Genomic DNA, 22172 nt, shown 5'->3' on the forward strand with positions numbered 1-22172 from the left:
TTGTGGCACATTAGTATATGTGAGGGGGCAAACTCCTCAAGATGGGTGGTGACCATGGTGGCCATTTAGAAGTCGGCCATCTTGGATACAACTTTTGTTTTTTCAATAGGAAGAGGGCCATGTGACGTGCGTTCACCAGATATCAACACGATTTCGATCCGCTCCTCACGTGTTTACCTCTTCGACATGTCAATGGCTGTGAACAAAGAGAAACTTGTAAATAACTCATGAAAGAATAAAGTTACGCTGAAACCAAGCACACCATTGTTTTTCTTGTGACATTACCAATAAGTTCGATGTGTCACATGGTCCTCTTCCTATTGAAAAACCAAAAGTTGTATCCAAGATGGCCGACTTCTAAATGGCCACCATGGTCACCACCCATCTTGAGGAGTTTGCCCCCTCACATATACTAATGCGCCACAAACAGGACTTTAATATCACCAACCATTCACATGTTATTACGATGTATCCATATAAATGGCCCACCCTGTGTTTCTAACTAACTAAGCAGCTCATTTTCTTTCTTTTGCCAATACTTTCTTTAAAGATACAGCAAATCTTGGGGTCAACGTAAAATAAAGGCAGATGTGAAATGTAAACGTTTGATCAGAGGTCAAATGTGACGTGATATTTGGATGCAAACTGTAATGTGATATTTACAATCCCCATATACCAGTATCATTTCCCAAATGTTGCCAATACAAACAGACAATTTTAAAGATAAAGCTTCAAATGAAAAGTTGACCTTATTCGACCCTGATGAAAAGGTCAGAGGTACAATGTAATGTGATAGTTATAGGTTATCGATACAAACAATGGCAATAAGAAACATAGTTTTAGATGGCTCTATGTAGCATTATTATCACCTTCAGATCAATCTATTGATAGTGAAGGAGAGATCAGAGGTCAAATGTGACATGATAATCTTGATACAGCTATTTCTATATGTTGACAATATATGCCACACTAGTAAAATCATAGTTTCCAAGTTAAAAGTTTTGTCCGTTTTCAGCCAATAAACAATGGAGTTTATTGGCAGAAATCTAACAGACAAACTAAAAAAATCATTTTTCGTCACTGATTAATAGGAAGAAGGCTGAAAACTGAACTAAGGGCGCGTACATATGAGCATCATTTTATAACTCCGTGACCTGTAGTGTGCTAAGAATTGGCATTTTAGCAAGGTAGGAAATGTACTGTAGAGTCTGGATTTTTTGATATAAATGGATAAACTGTTTACAAAAAAGATGTTTTTAGTCATAAAACGGGTCTGAAAAGAACCATCAAGGCATGATGTGTAGTGCTGCCACCTTCAGCTAACTGCAGTGCTCTGTCATCCTTTTATGAAGAGATGTTGACATCAATGCAGCCAAGAGAGCATATCAATCTATTCTGTTTGAAAGCATGCATGAAATGCTTATAGATATTATTTTATGCAGATGTTTAGCTATAAAATTGAGTTTGTTTATTTACATGAACTCTTTGTGTTACATTGTTTTCTTTAGTGACATCACCTATAGCATCCTGTTTGAGGCAGTGACCGTGCTGCTGGTATTCTTCTCCTATCAGCTCTTCTACAAAGACATCCTCAGAGATGGAATTATATACCAGCACATCATGAAGGGACGATGGTGAGGAAACACACTCGCTCACACTCCACTGAAGACTACACTTAACTTGAAGTGCCCATATTAACAGAAAAGGTAGAAATGGAAGTGTTTTGTATGTGATTATGTACTCACAAGCCACTTTATTAGTTATATCAAACTGGTCCCCCTTTTGGCTTGCTTGACCTGCTTGAATTCTTAGTGGCACAAATTAAATCTGGGTACCCTGTGGTCATAAAAGGATGGACATGGTCAGCAACAATCCTCAGGTAGTCGCAGTGTCTCTAGAAAATCTCCCCAACAGCATTGCACCATCAGTACCTTGAACTGATGATGCAAGGCAGGATGGATCCATCCTTTCATGGTGTTTATACCAAATTCTGACCCTACCATCTGAATGCTGCAAAGTTTTTCTTCTGTTATCCAACAATTTTGCGAAGTCCATGCAACATAACCTGACAGGAGTGACCCCCGGTGTGCTCTTCTGCTGCCCCACCTGCTTCAAGGTTCAGCAGGTTGCATGTTCAGAGATGCTCTTCCACAAAATGTTGCAATTTGAGTTACTGTTGCCTTCTTAAAGCAATTTGACCATTCCCCTTAAGGTAGGGGTGTCCAACTCCAAGCCCCAAGGGCCGGTTACCTGCAGGTTTGAGACAGCTGATTTAAAAGGCTAAATGACCTCCTCAACATGTCTTGAAGTTCTCCAGAGGCTGGTAATGAACTCATTATTTGATTCAGGTGTGTTGTTCCAGTGTGATAAAACCTGCAGGCACCGGCCCTTGAGGCCTGGAGTTGGACACCCTGCCTTAAGGCCTTTTGACCCTGTGAACTGCTGCCAACTGCATATTTGCTCTCTTTTTATACCATCTTCTGTAAACCCTTGAGATAGCAGGTTGATTTAAACATGCCTAAATGAGTTACTGTCACATCATTGGCTGGTTTCAGGACATAGTATATATGTCTGTCTTCCTCCCTTCACCTCCAGCCAGTGGCAGCAGATGACTGCCCCTCCCTGAGCTTGGTTCTGCCAGGGGTTTCTTCCTGTGAAAAGAGAGTTTTTCCTTCCCACTGTCACCTAGTGCTTGCATCTGTTTTTTGTTTTTTTTTCTCTCTAATATTGTAGAGTCGTTACCTCATTATAAAACATCCCTTGCGGTGACTGTGATTTGTGGCTATATGCAAATTAAATTGAATATTTTTAATTAATAAGCAGCTGAATAGGTATATCTATTAAAATAGTCACTGAGTGTATCTACATGACTGCGCAGTGCATGTGCAGAATGCCTACAAAGCAGCCAGTTTGGCAAACCTTAAAATAAACAATGAGCTGCTGCTTCACAGTCTGCCATTTTTGTTCACTTGCTAGAGTGGCTTGTCTGACTCTAAAACGTCTAAGCAGTGAGCAAAAACACCAAATGTTCTGTTGTTGGCTGCAGACCTGCACAAGTCTTCAGGCACATCTGAGAAAACGAGACTCAGTGATTTATTTTTGTTTTTGATGATAATTCCACAGAACAACAGGGTGTTTGCATGCAGCATGGCTAATATCGTTCCACTAGCATTGATGCTTGTCACTGTCCAGAGCTATGGGGAACTTATTGTATTGTATCATTGAAGCTTGAAGATCCTGTTTGGGCAGAGGAATAAATGGTTATAATACATGTAATTGTGACAGGGGAAAAATAGTTGCATTGAAATATTTATGCGGTGGTTAATGGCTTGACTTCTGCAGGATTCACAAGGTGTTAGCCAAGAGCCCTCAGGCTGCTGTGCCATACTATAAGTTGCAGTCCATAACTAATGTTTATGCCAAATCAGCTGATCAATAGATTGCATTTTTTGGGAGGGGAGCTAAAATGTCTGAACCTGTAAATAAATATAATAGGGTTTTTTGTATTTTTTATTAATACAGCCCCATAATATTTTTGTTTTTCAGTCAAATAATCTACTCACATAAAATTAACCTGTTGGTTGTCCTTGTCCCATTTAACTGATACCAAAAGAAGAAAACAAAACTAATTTAGCCAATCACAGCCACAGCAGTGTGAGAGCGAAACATTAGCCTGTTTATTATAATAAATGTTAATGCAAGCCTGTACATGGAAATGGTTTTCTTGAATGTTATTAAATTTAGATAACTGCTGTATTTTGATGCATTTTGTTTGAGTCCAATAGTTGCAGTTTAGACTAACACAACCAAAGCGAGCACTTTGGCTCAGTGGATTGAAGTGATGAAAGGTTTTCAAGTGACAAAACAGCTTTGAAGGCCATCTAATAAGATTTAGTGTTTCCAGAAAGTAAAGCACAAACAGTGATATTAGATCCACAAGAAATTACAGCTTACGTGTAAAGAAGGGAAAACTGACTAAGATTGATGCCCAACATAGACACGTGTAAATGGAGAGCGGGTTGTTAGACGTGGCTGTAGACACGCACCTGCATGCACATATGTGCGTTTTGCTTTCTGCTGCACTGTGAAGAATATGGCGTGATCAGCGACTAGGAAGGTGCTAAGGCTGACTTTGCAAAAGAGCTGATTTTTTTTCCTCTCTCTCTGGAGAAAATCCTCACAATCTGTTCCTATTCTGTTTCTAAAATTAGCATTTCTTGTCTTTAGCAGGTAAGGAACACTTTTAAACATGACCAAATAACCCCAGTGCTTTTATTCTCAGAACTTTTGCGGAAGGCTTCACTTATTATATATCTAATAAAGAAAACTAAAGTGCTAAAGATGAGAGTGATTGTCTCCATGCCTCCTTATATTATTCAAAACCTTTATTGTTCAGCCCTTCAATTATTCACACATGATCTAATTTTAAAGAATTGAAATAAAGCTAAGACCACAACTGTAGGGCTTTATTCTTTATGTGTGCTTTACTTTTAAGGCCTAATCTAAGCAGTGAATATAGAGACAAATGATGAACCCAGTACGAATGCAGCTACTACTCCATACTCTTTGTGATGCAAGAAAAAAGGGAGGATAAAGTCAAATAAAATAACAAGCCCAATTTCCTTTGACTTTTCATATGCGCTGAGGTATAAATGTGCATTTATGTCTCACATTGAGTCCGAATGTCCAGTTTTGTCTTTTTAAAACCGTTATCATCCCTTTTCCACAGCATGTGTTTAACCAGTCGACTGGTGAAGACCCTGCTCTACAACTTCATAAGGCAAGAGAAGTGTCCTCCTCCTTCAACCCACATTTTCGAACCAAAAGCTGAGGGCGGCTTGCTTTATGGTCTGGCGTCAGGGGTGGCAAGTACGAGCACACTCATCAACACACGATAAAAAAAGGGAAAGCTTAATTATTATTGTATTTACTAATCAGCTTGCTACCCAGATAAGAAGGCAGATCCCACTTTTTGTGTGTTTATGTTTTTATTGAAATATCTTTATTTTTAATTCGTAGTCAAAGTGTGAATATTTAAACAGTTTACTTTGTACATTTCTGTAAAACTTTGGAACTTTGGTCATTTTCACACCTTTAGTTTGTTTACTTGTAGCTTTTCCCCGTGGTCTGATTTGTTTTCAGATGAATCAAAATGTGTCACTGAAAACTACGTGACAATGTTCAGTCTGCTCACTGGCCGCATGTATCTGTGGTGGGGTGCTGTGTTCTGGACTATTGGAGAACTCAGAGAATTTATGTTCAGTTCACGGCTAGTTGCTAGCCTGCACAGACCTTTGCACATCTATGGTACCTTCCCACACTGAGAATACAAAGGATACGAGGCTATGAGAGGTTTTTTAGCTCTACTGTGTTCACACCTACACAAATGAACCCCACCAAGAGGGGAAAACTAATTACTTTGATTTAAACGGACACACTGCAGGTGTGAAAACGCCCTTAGATTACTGTATTATTGCATTAGGGGACTGTGGTGAGCTTTTCAGATGCAGTCACCTGTTTTTTCCTTCCAAATTGTTGCCTAAAATGAAGCAGCGATGTGTCTAGTCACATCCAAAGACTCATATTTTTCCCCGTCTCATATTGTTTCTCACACATACACACACTGCAAAAAAATTCAAATATAATAATTTCTCAATAACATGCCAAATTGAATTCACTGGCTGGTTGGGGTTTTCCTGTGTGAATTTAACTGGGTGCCTACTTTTCTGTCTCCATAACGACTCCTTGTGTTCCTCACCCATTTTTGTCTTTTGTTCTAGTGATGTTGCCACTAGCAACACATCAAAATCAAACTGTTGGATTAACACATCCACACGCCGTAAGATTTATACATTACAGTTATGTTGGGGTGTGGGGGATTTTATAAAATATAAACTGACCCGACGCATCTGAGAAATAAAAGTGAGAGCAACGCTGCTGAAATGAATGACAAAAAAATGAGCGGATTTTTGTTGTGTGCATTTTTAGCTGGTAATGTGCACTGTGTGTGCCTGTTTCAGTGTGAGAACAGGGCCGGGTTTCCCCCACGGATAAACGGTCTTTGTCGGTTGTTGGTGGCAGATTCCTATCAGTGAGCCATCACCATTCAAGCCAGCCTGTCTGTCTGTGGCCAGTGATCAGCTCGATGAGTTATGGTGCCCTGTCCTGTTCTGTAATCCTCTAGAGCCTGTCTGTCTGCAGCCGCCTCCCTTATACACACACACGCAGACCAACAAAGACACAAGCCCTCTTATGCTCAGAGCTCAGAAACAACACTTGTTTTCTTTCTCTGTCTCTGTGTCTCGTATGCATGGAGGCATTTGGCACTGACAGAATATACAAGTGGGTGTTATTCTGAAAACAGTAACTATCAGATGACTTTCTTGAACTTCGTTATACTAGCAAACGTTTGGCTAGTTAGGAGAATTAGACCAGTTTCACAACTGAAGGGCAGTTTGCCCCTCGTGGTTGGGATTGCTCAGCTTGCGAAAACGATTATATAAAGTCATCAGTCGAAAATAACTGATGATATTAAACTAGACTACAACTGTTGAGCCATGCAAAGCTATATTTATGCAAAATAGTGCTCTGAGTTGAATGATGGCATTTATGTTGAGCCGATTTCATTTTATCATCTCAGTCTACTGAACTAAGTAGCACAGAGGACAAAATACAGCTGAGGCAAAGAGCAGTATTATTCATCTGTATTAATGTGGCCGTGTACTAAAGGATGTCACAGAAAGATTTCATGGGTGAGAAGGATACACATGCTTTGTTCCTGTACTTGAGTAGAATCTTCGTCTATCTGCGCTTTACTGGAGCGTTTAGCTTTCTGACCACATTTTACTTTTATTTGTTACATCTGTACTTTCTACTCCTTGCATTTTTGAAACGTGCTCATTACTTTAGGTTTAAGACATTTGAGGAGAGTTATTGTTTCCTGTGAATGAGTGCGTTTCCAACAATAAACCAGTTGGAACCTAATAAAGGAAACAATAACACAATCTTATTGATGTATCCATCACTGAGGGTTATTGTAAAGGAAGAGATCACTCAGGGGGTTAAAGTGACTGCGAACGATCCAAAATGGCGTTTTTGGCGCAGATGTGTGTAAATTGTGGTAATGGTATTTCAGCAAATAGCTAGCACTACAAATGTGGAGAAACATTTTTGAAGTGGAAGGCAATATTTCTAATAGCTCAACAAATATCAGCAAACGCACAAACTGTTTCTGTGCAGTTTTCCCACACAGTGGTTATGCTATTCACAGTTGTTTTATTTCTTAAAGAAAGGAAAGAATGTGTGAGGAGTTCATTTAGAGATGTAACCCCTAAACACACACACAGTTTGGTCTGGACTAGTTATGACCAGTGTTGGTCAAGTTACTTGAAAAAAGTAATCAGTAACTAATTACTGATTACTTCCCCAAAAAGTAATCCGTTACTTTACTGATTACTTATTTTCAAAAGTAATTAATTACTTAGTTAGTTAGTTACTTTTTAAAAACACGATTTACAACCTGAAGAGGTGATAAAGCGATAGATCTTTCAGCCCAATTCTACTTTTTTTGCATAATCCATCATACAACATGTAATCAAATGGAAAAGTCTCTTTTTTTAACTTGTTTTATCAGTTTTAATCTTTTAACTTTATGCATCAAGCAAAAATTTAATTATATGCAACATTCTCTGACTTGAATAAATTAGTTTAAGATTTAAACTGCACATTCCAGCCCATAAAATAAAATATTTTTTGTGTTTACACTCACTCTTTCAAATAGATGCAAGTAAAACACAGCAGAAAATAAATAAAGTCAAAGACTCAGCTGTCCTGTTGCTCTATTTTCACCTGTAAAGCAGGACTGCGGTAGGCGGAGGTTTACCCTGGTGCAGGTGTGCCGCGGTCAGTGGAAGAATCCGCGAGTTTCTCTGTGAATTTCCCATTACGTCATTTTGCACTCCGTGCTTGCTTGGAAGTTTAGGGGTTTTTTCCGCTGTAAAAATAAGTTTTCTTCCCATGCACGATGGACGCTAATGTTTTTGTCACATTTTATGGAATCAAACTCAAAGTAAGGTCAGTACTTCCACGCTTTAAACGCTGCACACTCATACTCTCTCCCACAATCGATATGTGATCCATTGTTGATCTGCACACAGCTGTTGTCACTAACTTATGTCACTGTCACTGTCATGAGACATTCTCGCAAAAAAATCACGGTTTTAGTAACGCAGTAACGCAGCGTTCCTACGGGAAAGTAACGGTAATCTAATTACCGTTTTTGCAATAGTAATCCCTTACTTTACTCGTTACTTGAAAAAAGTAATCAGATTACAGTAACGCGTTATGACACTACCTGTTTTGTTTTTTTATACTTGCCATGCCTAAACACTTGAATCGTGGACAGATTTTTTCCAAGAACCAGACACTGACCTTGGCAAAGCAAAGCAGTTCTTGAGTTTCTTTGGCATTTTAATGTCTAAGGGGTAGGATGTCTGTCACACACTCTGCTGTCTCAGTCTGAGCAAGCGTCTGCAGGGGGGATTATCACCCAGACTGGCAACTCAGGAGCTTTTCCTCCCCTCCTCTTCACTCCCCTCCCTCTGCTTCCATAGGAATTCAATTGGTAATTAGCCTCCAGGTGCTGATAATCAAAGGCACTTGTTTAACTGATCAGCTGCAAGTGTGACCACCTCTATAAAAGGAAGAGATCTATCCGCTTGTTCATCTGGACCAAGGAGGAATGAATTCAGCAATGATCTAAGAGAAGCAATTGTCTTTGCCCTTCAATCAGGGAAGGGTTATAAAACTATTTCAGAATAACTGGATTTTTCACAAGTGGAAAACTGTTAAGACAGTTGCCAAACTTCCTAAGAGTGGATGTCCCAGCAAATGTACCCTGAGGTCAGACTGTGCAAGGGCAGAGAAATATTAAAAAAAAAACCAAAAAAACAACTACATCTCAGACTCTTCAGGACTTAGCAAGTTCATAACAGTCCAACTAGAAGAAGACTTCAGGACTGTCATAAGAACAGTCATATCAGCAGAGCTTAGGTTTGCAAAGTTGCATCTGAACAAACCACAAGACTTCTGTAACAAATTCCCCTGGACAGACAAATCAAAATGGAAATGTTTGGCTATAATGCACAGCACCATGTTTGGTCAAACATCCAGCATATCAACACAAACACCTCACACCAACTGTAAGGCACGGTGGTGGGGGCGTGATGATTTGGGCTTGTTTTGTACCTTGCAGGCATTGAGTCAACCATAAACTCCTCTGCGTACCAAACTATTCTAGATTCAAATGTGAAGCTATCTTTGAAGCTTGGCCCAAATTGGGTCATGCAACAATATAGCACAGCAGCAAAGCTATAGCAGAATGGCTGAAAAAGAAGACAGTAAACATGTTTCAGTGGCCCAGTCAAAGTCCAGACTTCAACCTGATTGAAGTGCTGTGGTGAGACCTTAAGATAGCTGTGCAAAAATGAATGCCCGCAGACCTCAACTGAACTGAAGTAGCACTGTAAAGAAGAGTGTCTCGAAACCCCCCACATTCATGTACGAGACTGATAAAGTCATACACTTTATCATACAAATTATTGTTGCTAAAGGTGCCTCTACAAGCTACTGAATCATGGAGTGTACTTCTACTTCCACATTCCGTCTTCTGCATTTTTGGCTTTGTTTTTGTTAAATATGTAATGACACAAACAGCTTTCTGATTCTGCAGTTTGTCATCTGCAGTCTACATGATTAATATTGAGTTAGCAGCAGCCACACAGACACGCTATGTGTACGTGTATGTGACATTATTGGCATAGCGCACTTAACAGAAAATGATACATTTCTAGCTTGGACTGGAGACTGCTCTCATTTTGCTATTAGGAGTGGAGGATTTGTTGTGGCAGAACTTTGTATTATCATTATGACGGTTACAAAATCTGTGGAATGTTCTCATATGTCGGATATGTTTATGTTACCATGGTTTTGGATTGCATTTGGATAAATGCGCTTTGAGCATATTTTTTGTGAAGAAGTGTGTTTATTTATCGTCTGCACAACATGTTTCCCCACATGCATTTTTTTAAGATAATCATCAGAGGTTTGACATATCCACATGCGCGCATGTGTGTGTGCGTGCATGTGTTTGTATCAGTGTATCTGCGTGCTTGGCCCTGAAGTCATATTTCATTCACTGTTATGCAAGTAAATAAGTAAGTAGCACACTGTGTCTGTCTCTGTTGACCAGTGTCTGTCTGCGCTGTGTTTTTAGCCGTAACTATGTGGAATCCTTTCCAACTCCAGCTCCCTTCTCTAGTGTCTCCACTGAGGTGTTTACATGTTCACGTTGCTCCTGAATTAGAAAAGCAAAAATTTCACTCGTTTCATAGAGATTTGAACTCTTGTATGTTTTTTTGTTTTTTTTAATAAGCCTGCTTCTATTGCTGGAATTACTGCAGCTGAAAAATGACAGTCGTCAGATGTTAAGGAGTACAAGCCAGCTTAATTAGGACTGAAATTTTTAAATATAACTATGTTCACTCCATTACTACAACCTGCATTATGAACTGCATCAGAAGAAATAAAGTGAGAGTCGAGGTCAATATCAATTCATCTAGGTGATCTGGACTTAGAGGGTTTTCAGCCCACCTAATGTTTTGATTTAAATACTCTGTGCGCCAGTATTCGCGTGTCTGATGGCAGTAGTCATTATGCAAGACTAAGGCCAAGTAAAGCAACAGCACCGCATGTTCTGTTGCAGAAACTTGCAGTGTGGTCTGGCTTTGAGTTTCTATAGACTGTGGGTGCACATTGTGAGGAGAAGTGCAGATAATGAAGAGGTTGTTTTGGTAACATGCTCATCCTGCAAGTAAAGTAAGGTTTTCTGGGGGCATGGTTTGCATGTAGCACCTTTCAGCACCCCCCAAGTCCTAAAGCCCAGATTCTCATTTCAGCGTAGTAGCCTCTGTGAGAGAGTGTGTGACCTTCTCTTTTCCTCACTTTCCCCTTCCTCCTCCTGGTGTCCTCCTCCTCCTCCTCTTTTTCCACTGGGCAGCTGGCCAGGTCCTGAGCAGCCTAAGCAGGGTAGCATTATTGGGTTTATGTGGTGGGCAGGCAGACAGGCAGAGGGAACCAGGCCAGATGGCTAACAAACAGCACCCACTAAGGTAAAATAGAGCTGTGTGTGTGTGTGTGTGTGTGCGTGCGTCAGATATAGTGCAGGAAATGTGGCTGCCAGACCGGTCTCTCTGAAACTGCTGGGCTAGTCACTGTGGTGCCAGTGAAGAGATGTACGGGGCTCCGTCACAGCTTGGCCTTCTCTCGCTTGATCTTGTTTTCTCTCACACTCGCGTCTCTTTCTGGCCAGCAGAAATGAAAGCTTATCATGTGCGTGTGTGTGCGTGTTTGTGTGTAAGGGAGAGACAGAGTGACCAGTGCAAATTATGTAATTCATCTCTCGGGGTTATTTTTTTTTTCTTGTTGTTGTCAAAGCACTTTGCTGATGTTCTTTCACCCACATATAAACAAGCTTCGTCCCCTCCTCTATGGAATTGGGTTCACATTCCTAAACACAAACGTTGGAGTAGCTCTTGGCTAGTCATTAGTGAACCAACATGTAAACATAAGGAGAAAAATAAGGGGGGGAAACGTGTTTGAAAAGCTCCTTTTTCAGAATGCAAAGTCATTTAAGACAAATTAGTTTCAGGCTTCTTCAGTCAGAAACGTTCTTTTTGTCTTGGACGCTTTTGTTTCCCATCAGTCCAAACAGGATACATGAGAATGCCTCTTTAATTTTCTTCAGTTATTTTTTTTATAATATGATGGGATGCCGGCTTAAACAGGCGTCATATCAGGGCTCAGGGCAGCTAATTAACATGGCTCTATGTGTAACTTCAGCCAGACGTTTGTTACGCTCTTCCAGCCTTCGGCTCTAGATGGCAACAGATCTGCTTGGCTTGTTCTTGAGCTCACTAGTTGGATCATTGTGGGCTCACAACTGCACTCTAACACTTGGTTCACGCATTCTGTTTGGCTAGACGTGGAGGAGCCAGAGACTGTCATCTGTGTACCTTGCTGTTCATGTTTCTTGAGCTTTCTCTTGATGCTTGAAAACACCAGCACTTCGCTTGCTCTACAAGAAATTCTCTCATCTCTCTCTCATCACCCAACAAGAAAGAGGGGGGGACAAAAAAACCCTAACCCAGTAGTTCCACTTTCCGTTTGTGCTGTGGCGCCGTCTGTGTTGTTTCAAATTTCAGGTGCTGCAAACCATTGTGCGTGACTCCATTGTGCCTATTTGGCCTTGATTACATCAGTCTGGCTGTGAATACTTTTCTTTTTTCCCCACTGAAGTGTAAATCTGTTTTTAAGGCTGAAAAGGACTCAATTGTCAAATGATTTCTTTGATAAGATTTCCATGTACAAGCTAACTGCTCTTCCAACTGAATCTTACTTCAATTTTCTGTAGAAACAGAGGACTAAAGTTTTCAGTCCAGTCGATCCTCAAATATGATTCATGTTCCTACAATGAATGAAGTTGCTTTTAATTTCTCATGTTTACGTAGTTTCACAGTGACTTTCATTTCAAATACAAGTCGTGGTACACACACGTTTTCTTTTAGACTCCACAGGAAGCTGTAGGAACCCGCTGTACTCTAATCTGATCATCACTGAACAGCAGACACATACTGAATGGCAATATAGTATGCAAAGCAGCTCAATGTTCAGGTGACAGACACCAAAAGCAGATAATCTTACCAAAACACCAGTAATGTTTGCCAATAAACTTCCACATCAACTTAAAAAGATAACGAAGCATCTGGGGTTTGGATTGACTAGTTTCTGTCATTCAGCAAAGCGTTTGTTCATCTATACAAAGCGTCGACCAGCTAATGTCTCTTTTTTCGGGGCTAATCGAGGGCGCTCTGTGGGATTTGGTTCAGTGCTCTTGGAGGGCCGTTTAAACTCTCTGTTGCAGATCTTCCCCTAGCTTTCTCCACATAGAGTTTATGCTATAGACTGGTGTGAATGCAACTCCCTGAGCATGTTCTTTTGTACGTTTAAGCTTGGTTTTCTGTAAGCTTATGAGTGCTTCTGCCATGTCTCATCCCCTCTGTGCGAGTACTCTTTGATCCTACTTCAGATGTTCCGTGAATTGAGTTGTATCTTTTCATCGACCTCTCTCTTGTCTGAAGCAACCTTTTCCATTGTTTCACACCATTTTTTGCAGTTATTCTATGTTGTCTAATGTACTGCAGGTCTTTATTAACTCAACTGTGTATGAAAGAAAATACTTTTTTATGCTGTTGTGATGAGTTCAGTCATCTTCTGTGTTCAAGCTAAAGATGCTTGACCTTTACTCTGAGCTCACTTCACTTGTGTTTGCCTTTTTTTTTTGCCTTTTTTCTTTTTTTTTATGAACCAGCTTCAACTTATAGAAATTCATATTTAATATATAAAACCACTCGGCGAGTTACAACTAATCCAGATACTCTTTGTTGCCATTTATAGGAAGTATATCCATGCTTTCTCATATGACAGTATGGTTGGTTGTTTTTTTGTGTGTCTGTTTTTGGTTTTTTTTTTTTATTGGTTTTTATGCATTATGAGCAAAAACAACAACGTATTTATCTGTCTATCTGTACATAAGCTTTCTTGTACCTCTAATTGTGTCTCTAAATTCCACATTTCTTTTCTTACAGTTTTAAATAAAACTTAATAAGAGAGAAAAAACCCTTGGTGAAAAAGATTGTGTCTTGCTCTTTGCAGGCGGTCTGTGGAGTGTCTTCACATTGGGTGGAGCTGGCAGCAGAGCTGGGATAGACCAGGAACATGACCCTTTACCTTTGTCCAATCAGAGTCTTCTGTTACTGCTGGTATTAGCCAATCTGACAGATGGGCCTGAATGGCCCAACCCCTACCGCCAGGCTATTACTTGTTTCAGAAACACACAAGGTAATATGTACTAGATAAACAAGGCGTGTGTAACACAGCATGCGAAAATCAGATTAGACGAACATATCAAGAAAAAAACAGATTTCATTATTTATCTTTTTATTTTCTACGAATCTCTGATTTGAAGAAGTCAAACTGTGTCTGTTCTTTGAATTATCGTGGTTTAGTAGTGACGCACATAGATACTCCGTCAGTTGTAGTGCGTTCGTAAATGATTAAACTTCTTATTTAAGACCTCCATTAGGTTTCTAAGAAACATCAGCCACAGTCTCCATGGAGTTATCCCTCCGAGCTAAAGATGGATTTATGGAGTTGTAAAAAACAAGATAACATGATAAAAATGTGTATTTTACGTAGTAGCTGTATATGTTCTGTGTTATTGTCATGTTGTTATTGAGATTCATATCAGTACGAAAGCTGGATAAATATTAACTGGTAACTTACGGTGAAGGGGTGGCATTAAAAAGGTGTGCTTTTCTTCCCACTGCTCTTTTTCAATATGTAAACTGAATCAGAACAGAGTGATATTGGAGTGCATTATTTTGGTTGTTTTGTTTTTTTCCTAAATGCTTTTCTCTGTATTGCTTACATTCCCAAAGTCAAGAGTGCTACGGCCCACTTCAAATCCTTAAAAATCTTAAACCTTCACTCTAAAGGGATGTATTTCCTTATTTCATTAAAAATTTTACTACTAACGCAGGTTAGTTGTTGTAAATTGCTGACAATTGGCAAAGTGTTAAGTCCAATGTGTTACCCACCTGCCACTGGGACACAAACTTCAGTACAAGAGGTGTACATTTAGGTCAGAGTGAAAGTAATATCACAGACTAGCCGCCTCCTCTTAATAGTTTTTATATAAATATATAACTGCACATACTTACAAACAGAATTTTGGTTTTTACTGTTTTCGGTCTGCCTCTTTTTCTGCGCTGTGTCACATAATGTTTATGATGTTCCAAAACATATTTGGGACAGTTGTTTGTTTGAGTTATGTGAAAGAAGGCAGTGAATACTAATCCTGATAATATTTACCATTGTCCATGCAGACACATCATCGCTGCCTGTAGAGCAACCTCACACTTTCCAGATCAATTTCAACAGTCTGTACACTGCTCTGTGTGAGCAGCAGCGCTCCGACCAGGCCACGTTACTGCTGTACACCCTGCTTCACCAGAACACCAACATGAGGACGTACGTGCTGTCGAGAACTGACATGGACAATCTGGTGGGTCGAATTGAAGTGAATCTGAATCTGACATTTTGGAAACAAATAACACACTTGCTTAATAAAACACATCATGCAGTCCTTCCACACACACATTCAGTACGGCCGTGAAGTTTCGTCATTCAGGACCGATGCCGTGGCTCGGTGAACAGGCGAGATTAGTGCGGGGATTGCTGTTGATTTTCTGCGTGGGACCGTGCCAGCTGTTCCTTATAAGATAATAAATTCAAAGATATTTAGTGACTGGAAATCAATCTTTGGCATCTCAGATCAATTTACAAATGATTTAACATGGAGTAGTATAACTTTTTTTTTGCCTTGTTAGCTAAGACGAGGAACAAACCACAACAGAAGAACTCTATGAGGTTGTTTCCAAGACTTGTTTGGAAATCCTCATAAATTTAATCTTCAGTCACATTTTGAAACTCGTTCAGAAGTAGGGAGGCTACTATTGAGGCTAGGCTCTTTGCTCAACAATGAAGCAATGCTGCGTGACAGTGTAATGAGCTAACAGTGCTACTGCGTATGTTTATTACTAACTGCTAACTTGTTCGCCTCTGGCACTATTAGTAAATTGGGTTAAATAGAATAATGTGAATAACCCCTTTTTGGAATGTGTATACATTATGTTTTATGGTAATTTTGAGCTGTTTAATGGCTTCTTTTCCAAGACTGTTTGGATTTTTGCCCAGTTTTGTATGTGTGGTTTGTCTCTGGTTAGATGATCCATGAAGAATAAGAAGTGTCACTAGAGTTGTTTTTCAGAGCTGTGGCTCACACCTCATCTGTTGGCCAGCTCAAAAGTAAAATGACTTAGTGCCGCCGTAGTCTTGAACATGTCCTTCTTATACAGCCATGGCATGAGAAATCCACACAAAGTCAGAAGCCTTGCAGATGTCAACCCCGAATACATGTTTGACTCCTTTTCTTTTCCCGCTGTTTGTCTCAGGTGTTGCCCATACTCGAGATCCTTTACCACGTAGAGGAAAGAAATTCTCATCACGTCTACATGGCCCTTATCATTCTCCTCATCCTGACAGAGGACGATGCTTTCAACCGGTCCATCCATGAGGTGGTAGGTAGACGCACTTTACGTCTCAGCTGTTAACCGTCTCTCTTGGTGGTAATAGTCAATGATTCCTGACGTTTTTCACCTGGTTCGTCTAACTTCTGTCCCTCTCCATCTCACAGATATTAAAGAACGTCACATGGTACACAGAGAGATCGCTAACAGAGATTTCTCTCGGCAGTTTGCTCATCCTGGTGGTGATTCGCACCATCCAGTTCAACATGACCCGGACAAGGGTAAAATTAACACACGGTGATGAAGACGTTTGTACATTTGTGAAAGAGGCATATGTTACAGTCCTGTGCAAAAGACTTTTTTTTTTTTTTTGAAAAAAAAAAATTCAATTAATTTTTTTTTTTTAAATGAGACCCCTGTTCATCGAAGCAAATGAGAGAAAGAGCACAAGGATGTGACATTAATGAGGTGTTATACCGTATACTTTGTATTTCAGATTGTTTCCCTTTGTGAAAATTGTCATGCAAAATGTTTCTCAGTCTAAATGTACTTTCCCTTTCTCTTGATGTCACATTTTACATAGTTGTGCATTCAGAGCTTAGCACATTATTCTCAGTCCCTGAAATGATTATTTGGTGCAGTTTCAATAGCTGACCTTACACTAACTTTTCATCTAATTCCCCAGTGCTGGGGGGGATACAAGGAATCAGAGATCATAATGTCTTTACCCAAAATTAGGCTGTGGTTTACTGAAATATGTATTGCATCATTTTTTCTTACTGTCTGTCATTGCAAATTCAGTCCTAACACAGACCTGATGTTCAGTGCATTCCCAGCTCAGATGATGTAGTGGGCAATAGTTTTCTAGTATTGGTATGTCATCCCAAATGCTGCTTCATATTAAATTAAAAAAAACCAGGCAGTCGTTTTCTATAAGAAGTTTAATCATTTGTTAATATTGTGAAATATATTTTGCCCTAATAAGACTTTATAAGACAGATATTATAGATACATTTTACTGAAACACACACGCTGCCAATTCAGTAAAATCATGCCTGACATACCAAAAGGTAGCTAACACCCAAAGAACAGCTTTGGCTGTGAAAAAGCCAAAGCGGAAGGGCAAACCTTCAAGAAGCCTGAAGAGCTATAAATGAAGACTAGTTAACAAAATTACAAGAAAACTTGCCTGAGGGGGTTCAGGATAAGGTTAATAAGAATAACAAATATTGACTTACAAGCTAATACAAATGTTTTACATAATGTTTTTCCATGTATTCTTGCACATATTGCAGTAAATCGCTGCACATATTTCCCATTTTCCTGGCAAAACATGAAGCAGTCGGGGTGGGTTTAGACTTTTTCACAGTACTTATTATGTATTTTAACACACATGGCATTTGGCATGATTGGAGTGTTTGAGTTAAAAGCAATTTTCAGTTTGATCTTTATGCCAGTATTGTCTGCTTGCTTGTGTGTGCGTCTTCTCCAGGATAAATACCTGCACACCAACTGTCTCGCTGCACTCGCCAACATGTCAGCACAGTTTCGATGTCTCCACCAGTACGCTGCCCAGCGGATCATAAGGTAAGCAATTAACTAAGGTGTACAAATAATAAAGCAAGTGGGGCATGACAGATGATGAGATGTCTGTAGAATACTTGTATGAGATGATTGAAAAGCAGAAAAAAAGCACGTTCGCACAACACTCAGTAGATTTTTTTTGCAGATTCATGTTGAGGCAGCACATAATATTTGTCATTATAGTAACTTGACAGTAGTTGCATCAAAAGAGGCAAAAAAAAATAGATTATTTAGTGAGTGGTAAGATTGTGCAAATGACATCGTTATGTAAGAAGGGGGAAATTAAGGGGAAAGTGTTTGCAGACAACAGGAAGGGAATGTTTCCTTCCCTTAAGACGTGCACAGACTCACGCACACTCAAGGATCGTCTTATCTCCCTGCCTGTGTCTCTATCCATATCTGTGACTTTGGTGTTTTGAGTCAGAGAGGAACAGCGTCTCTGTATTTCTACGTGTCTGTCCAGAAGTGATGTAGAAGAACCGACTCCATGTCTGATGATAATGATAATGGTGATGACTGCGATGGCTCGGGCTGGGCTAAACTGGCTGGCTGCTAGATAAAGGGAATTTCCTGCCAGGAATTTCCTAATGTCAGAGTGGCAGCGCTGAACTCTGCTCCATAATTGACTCTCTGAGAGAATCGCGGCTGGTGCTGTTTATTTTAAGGCGGCAGTGGGTTGATTTGCCCTAACCACAACCCCCACACATCTTTCCTTACTAATTTAACGTTTTCCCTGCTCTCCATCAATATTTCCTTTCTGCCAAATTGTTCCTCTATCCCTGCTCGTGTGTCGGCAGACTCAACAAATGCAATTTAGGTCACTGTAATGCTGCAGGTAATGATCATCTTCAATCTGCCAGTTGTTTTATAATATTAATCAATTCATTGTTTCGTTTATTAAAAAAATGTATACATGAGATTTAATATTCACATATAAGAAGCTGGAATTGTGTCTAAATAAACCAGTACAGCTAAATTTGTTGTCATTTTAAAAGCGATCCACGCTCATTTTATTCATATTTTAAATTTGGGGGAAAGTTTTTACTTTTATCTCTGCTGTGAAAGGTTTGTGGATTGTTATGCAACAAGGTGTGTGCCAGAATGTAACAGAATTTTACAGCGCATTGTGTTCTGCCTTCTGGTTGGCTGTAGACCATTGTCAGTCAATCTCGTGCCGAGTCTTCTGTACAGTACAGAATGCGTTCAGCTTGTCAAATTTACATAAGTCTTCCATTGCTAGCCAAAAACATTTTGCACCGTCAAAGGCAACCGCGGGTGCCTTTGCTTTCATTCTATGATACTGGACTTATTTTTCTATGAAGGTTTAAACGTGTGGAAAAGTGTGTTCGAGCCTGTCGGAGAAAAGTGTATAAAGTGTGTAGTGAGGGATTTTACGGCCATAAAACATCTATAATAACTGTAAAAAATAAAGTTGGCTACTTTGTGGATTTCACCTATCGCGGGTTATTTTTGGAACGTAACTATCGTGATAAACAAGGCACCACTGTATACCAAATGAGCATCATGTTGTATGAAATAAACAAGTGACTGAGACCATAAAGGCATGAGGAAAATGTTTACTGTGTTTATTTTGAAACCATATGAGCTGATTTTAATAAAGCCCTAAAATAAAATGGTGAAACTATAAATGAGCGTTCCTACATTTCAATTTTAGATTTAGAAAAGAATCCAAGCCTCCAGATGGGTATTTAAAATGAACGCTGTGTCATATATACAAATGTTTAATCACAATCGAGCACAGTGTGTGTCCATAACGAAACCTCTGCAGTGCTGGGAACAGGACTTCTTTAGGTCTTTAGTGTGTCTGTCATTACTTCGGCCTCATAACTGATTTGGGGATCATGCCAGTACTGTTGAAATCTTTTGTGTCACTGATGAGACAGGCCAGCTTGTGACAGTGTGTTATTGTGGGCACCGTCCCAGGTGGAGCTCACTCGGTGGTCTCTCGTTTAAAATGTGGTGGGAAACGAGCGTAGATAGTACAAGAGGTCCTTGAGTAGTTGTGGCTAATAGAGGCTTTGACTTTAGGTCTGAAGATGATAAGTAGACCTCCGTGTAGCTGCTCACATAGCTCTATTTCACCAATTATCCCGGATAATGAGTGCTAGGGGATTTAGAGTGTGAGTGTGCATGTGTGCGCTGTGCTGTGCTGTGCTGTGCTGACAGGTGGGTAGTTGTAGCTCCAAGGGCTTATCAGAGCTCTGTTTGTGCCTCTTTAGCTTGTTGATGTCATTGATTTTAATTTATTCAGATTTTTTTAAAAATCTTCTTGATTAACACACAAATTAAAGATTTAGCACCCCTGAGCACCCACAGAGGAGATTACAAAGTTGTAATTACAAGATAAGGTCACTAATACTTTTTTATTTTTTATTTTTTTTAACTTTTTATTTTCACAAATAGTACATAATTACATAACATAATACAGTGTACAATTCAAAACCAAAAAATAAACAAACAGACAAACACACATAAAACAAACAACAAACTGATAACTAAACACAAAAAAACACAAAAAAACCCCAGCTCAGTTCCATTACAGTTTAAACACTCAAGAGAATCCTTGTAACATAATATTAGAAACATCAGGTTCCACATAGTTCAAGTATGGTTCCCACACCTTAAAGAATTGATCTGTTTTTGAATGCAGTATACATGTAAGATATTCCAGTGGCACTAAATCCAACACTACTCTTTGCCAACCTTTAATAGTTGGTACTTTTTCATAAATCCATTGGAGTAGTATATTCTTCCTTGCCGCATAGGTGAGAACACAGTACAATCTCCTATTATTCTTGGATATTAATCGCCGGCTGGGGAGGCCCAGTATGAGAGACAGAGGGTCCATCTCCAATTCACAACCAAAACTAATACTTTTAATAACACTGATAATCAGCAGGATGCCTCTTAAAAAATGCATTTTAGAATATTGTCTCTTTTCAGCTATGAATGAGTTTACTGTTGCATGAGCAGAGCAGTAATGGTTACTCTCTGTGGGTCTGTGCATGCATTGACCCAAACTGTTACTACACCCCAGGTGCAGTCAAGCAGACTGATGTTTGTCTGTGTCGTGCCATCATGCGGTCCCATAACAGCAGCGGTTTAGACAAACGCATAAAATAAGAGGCAGACATGTCAGGCTAAAAGGGGGACGACCATTTCCATGTAGAGATGTACACAAATAAAATGTCGCATTTAGAAAAGAAAACATGAGTTGTGGTTAAATGAATCTCCTGGTAGTTCCCTGATTATAGTGTGATGAAATATGAAATAATATTCATTCATTTTAAAAGACTTCATTTACAAATCAAGCAGGTCTGCTTTTAAATTAATAAACTGTTCTGAATAGAAGTTTCTGTTCTTAGCAGAGGTAATGAAAGGTCATTGTTAAGTATAAAATGCCACTTGAGTTGTTTTGTTATTCATCTGTCACAGGCACACTCATTCCTTTTCCGTGTCTCTGTGTCTCCCCTGCAGTTTGTTTGCTTTGCTTTCCAAAAAGCACAACAAGGTTTTGGAGCAGGCAACACAGTCTCTGAGAGGCAGACAAGGAGAGAGCGCAGCGTTGCCAGACTATGTGAGTAAAACTTACAAACACAAACAGTCGGTCCCAGTCTGCACTAAGTTTAATCATATTTGCCAAATTATGTCTCTGCTTGGACTGTGAATAGTAATTAGATGTGGGCATCCGTGGCAGTTTAGCTGAGTTGATCGGTTTGCGTTTAAAGCAGCATATTTGCATCCTTTAGTTTTAAAAAACAGCTGATTTTTATTTTGTTTTTTTCAAGTCAATGATAAATAAGTCTTTCCAAAGGACGCAAGTTATCTATTTTTTAAAGAAATTTAGAAAATAGGCAATCACCGGTTGCTATGTAACTGTGTGTAGTCCTTAACTGGTTGGTGAGGGGATGCCGGTGGAAGTTGCTAAGTGAAACTGGTTGTAAAGAGTTATGCAGTGCTGCAGCAGTAAAGAACATGTCAACGTGTCTGCAAACGCTTGGCGACTGCTTGCTAAGTGGTAGTGAAACTGTGAAAAGTGTGACACAAAATGGGGACTGTTCATCTTCAAAGTAAAACTTGAATTTATTGAAACGTGGAACCAGGAACCAGGCAGAGAGCTTTTACTGCAGTGGTGAATATTCTCCTTAGACTGAGGGCTTAGCATGGATGCGCTAAACATCCATAAATTACTCCTGATGCCCATAAAACCAAAGGATGGCATTTCTTTTACTCTATGGTTGTTCCGCGCATTAAAGGAACACAATAATAATATGTTAATTATTTCTTGGTTATTGCCCAAGCTAACTGTACGCTGGCTGTTTTAGCCTGCAGAGATGAGTGGTCCTCATTTTCTCATTTAAA

At 39.6% G+C, this 22172-nt stretch overlaps 1 protein-coding gene across 6 annotated transcripts in view; it reads left to right on the forward strand.

Moving 5' to 3' along the window:
- dym (dymeclin) overlaps positions 1–22172 on the forward strand; it is a 64756-nt gene that overhangs the window by 15556 nt on the left and 27028 nt on the right. For all 6 annotated transcript variants that reach the window (XM_080907096.1, XM_080907094.1, XM_080907095.1 and 3 more), the window contains exons 7-14: positions 1509–1634; positions 4730–4869; positions 13771–13956; positions 15003–15181; positions 16131–16256; positions 16373–16486; positions 17698–17792; positions 21288–21387. In XM_080907096.1, coding sequence (XP_080763222.1) covers positions 1509–1634; positions 4730–4869; positions 13771–13956; positions 15003–15181; positions 16131–16256; positions 16373–16486; positions 17698–17792; positions 21288–21387 — 1066 coding nt within the window. The remainder of the gene's footprint in view (positions 1–1508; positions 1635–4729; positions 4870–13770; positions 13957–15002; positions 15182–16130; positions 16257–16372; positions 16487–17697; positions 17793–21287; positions 21388–22172) is intronic.

The sequence above is a fragment of the Rhamphochromis sp. 'chilingali' genome (assembly GCF_963969265.1).
Source record: "Rhamphochromis sp. 'chilingali' genome assembly, chromosome: 2".
Classification (NCBI taxonomy): domain Eukaryota; kingdom Metazoa; phylum Chordata; class Actinopteri; order Cichliformes; family Cichlidae; genus Rhamphochromis; species Rhamphochromis sp. 'chilingali'.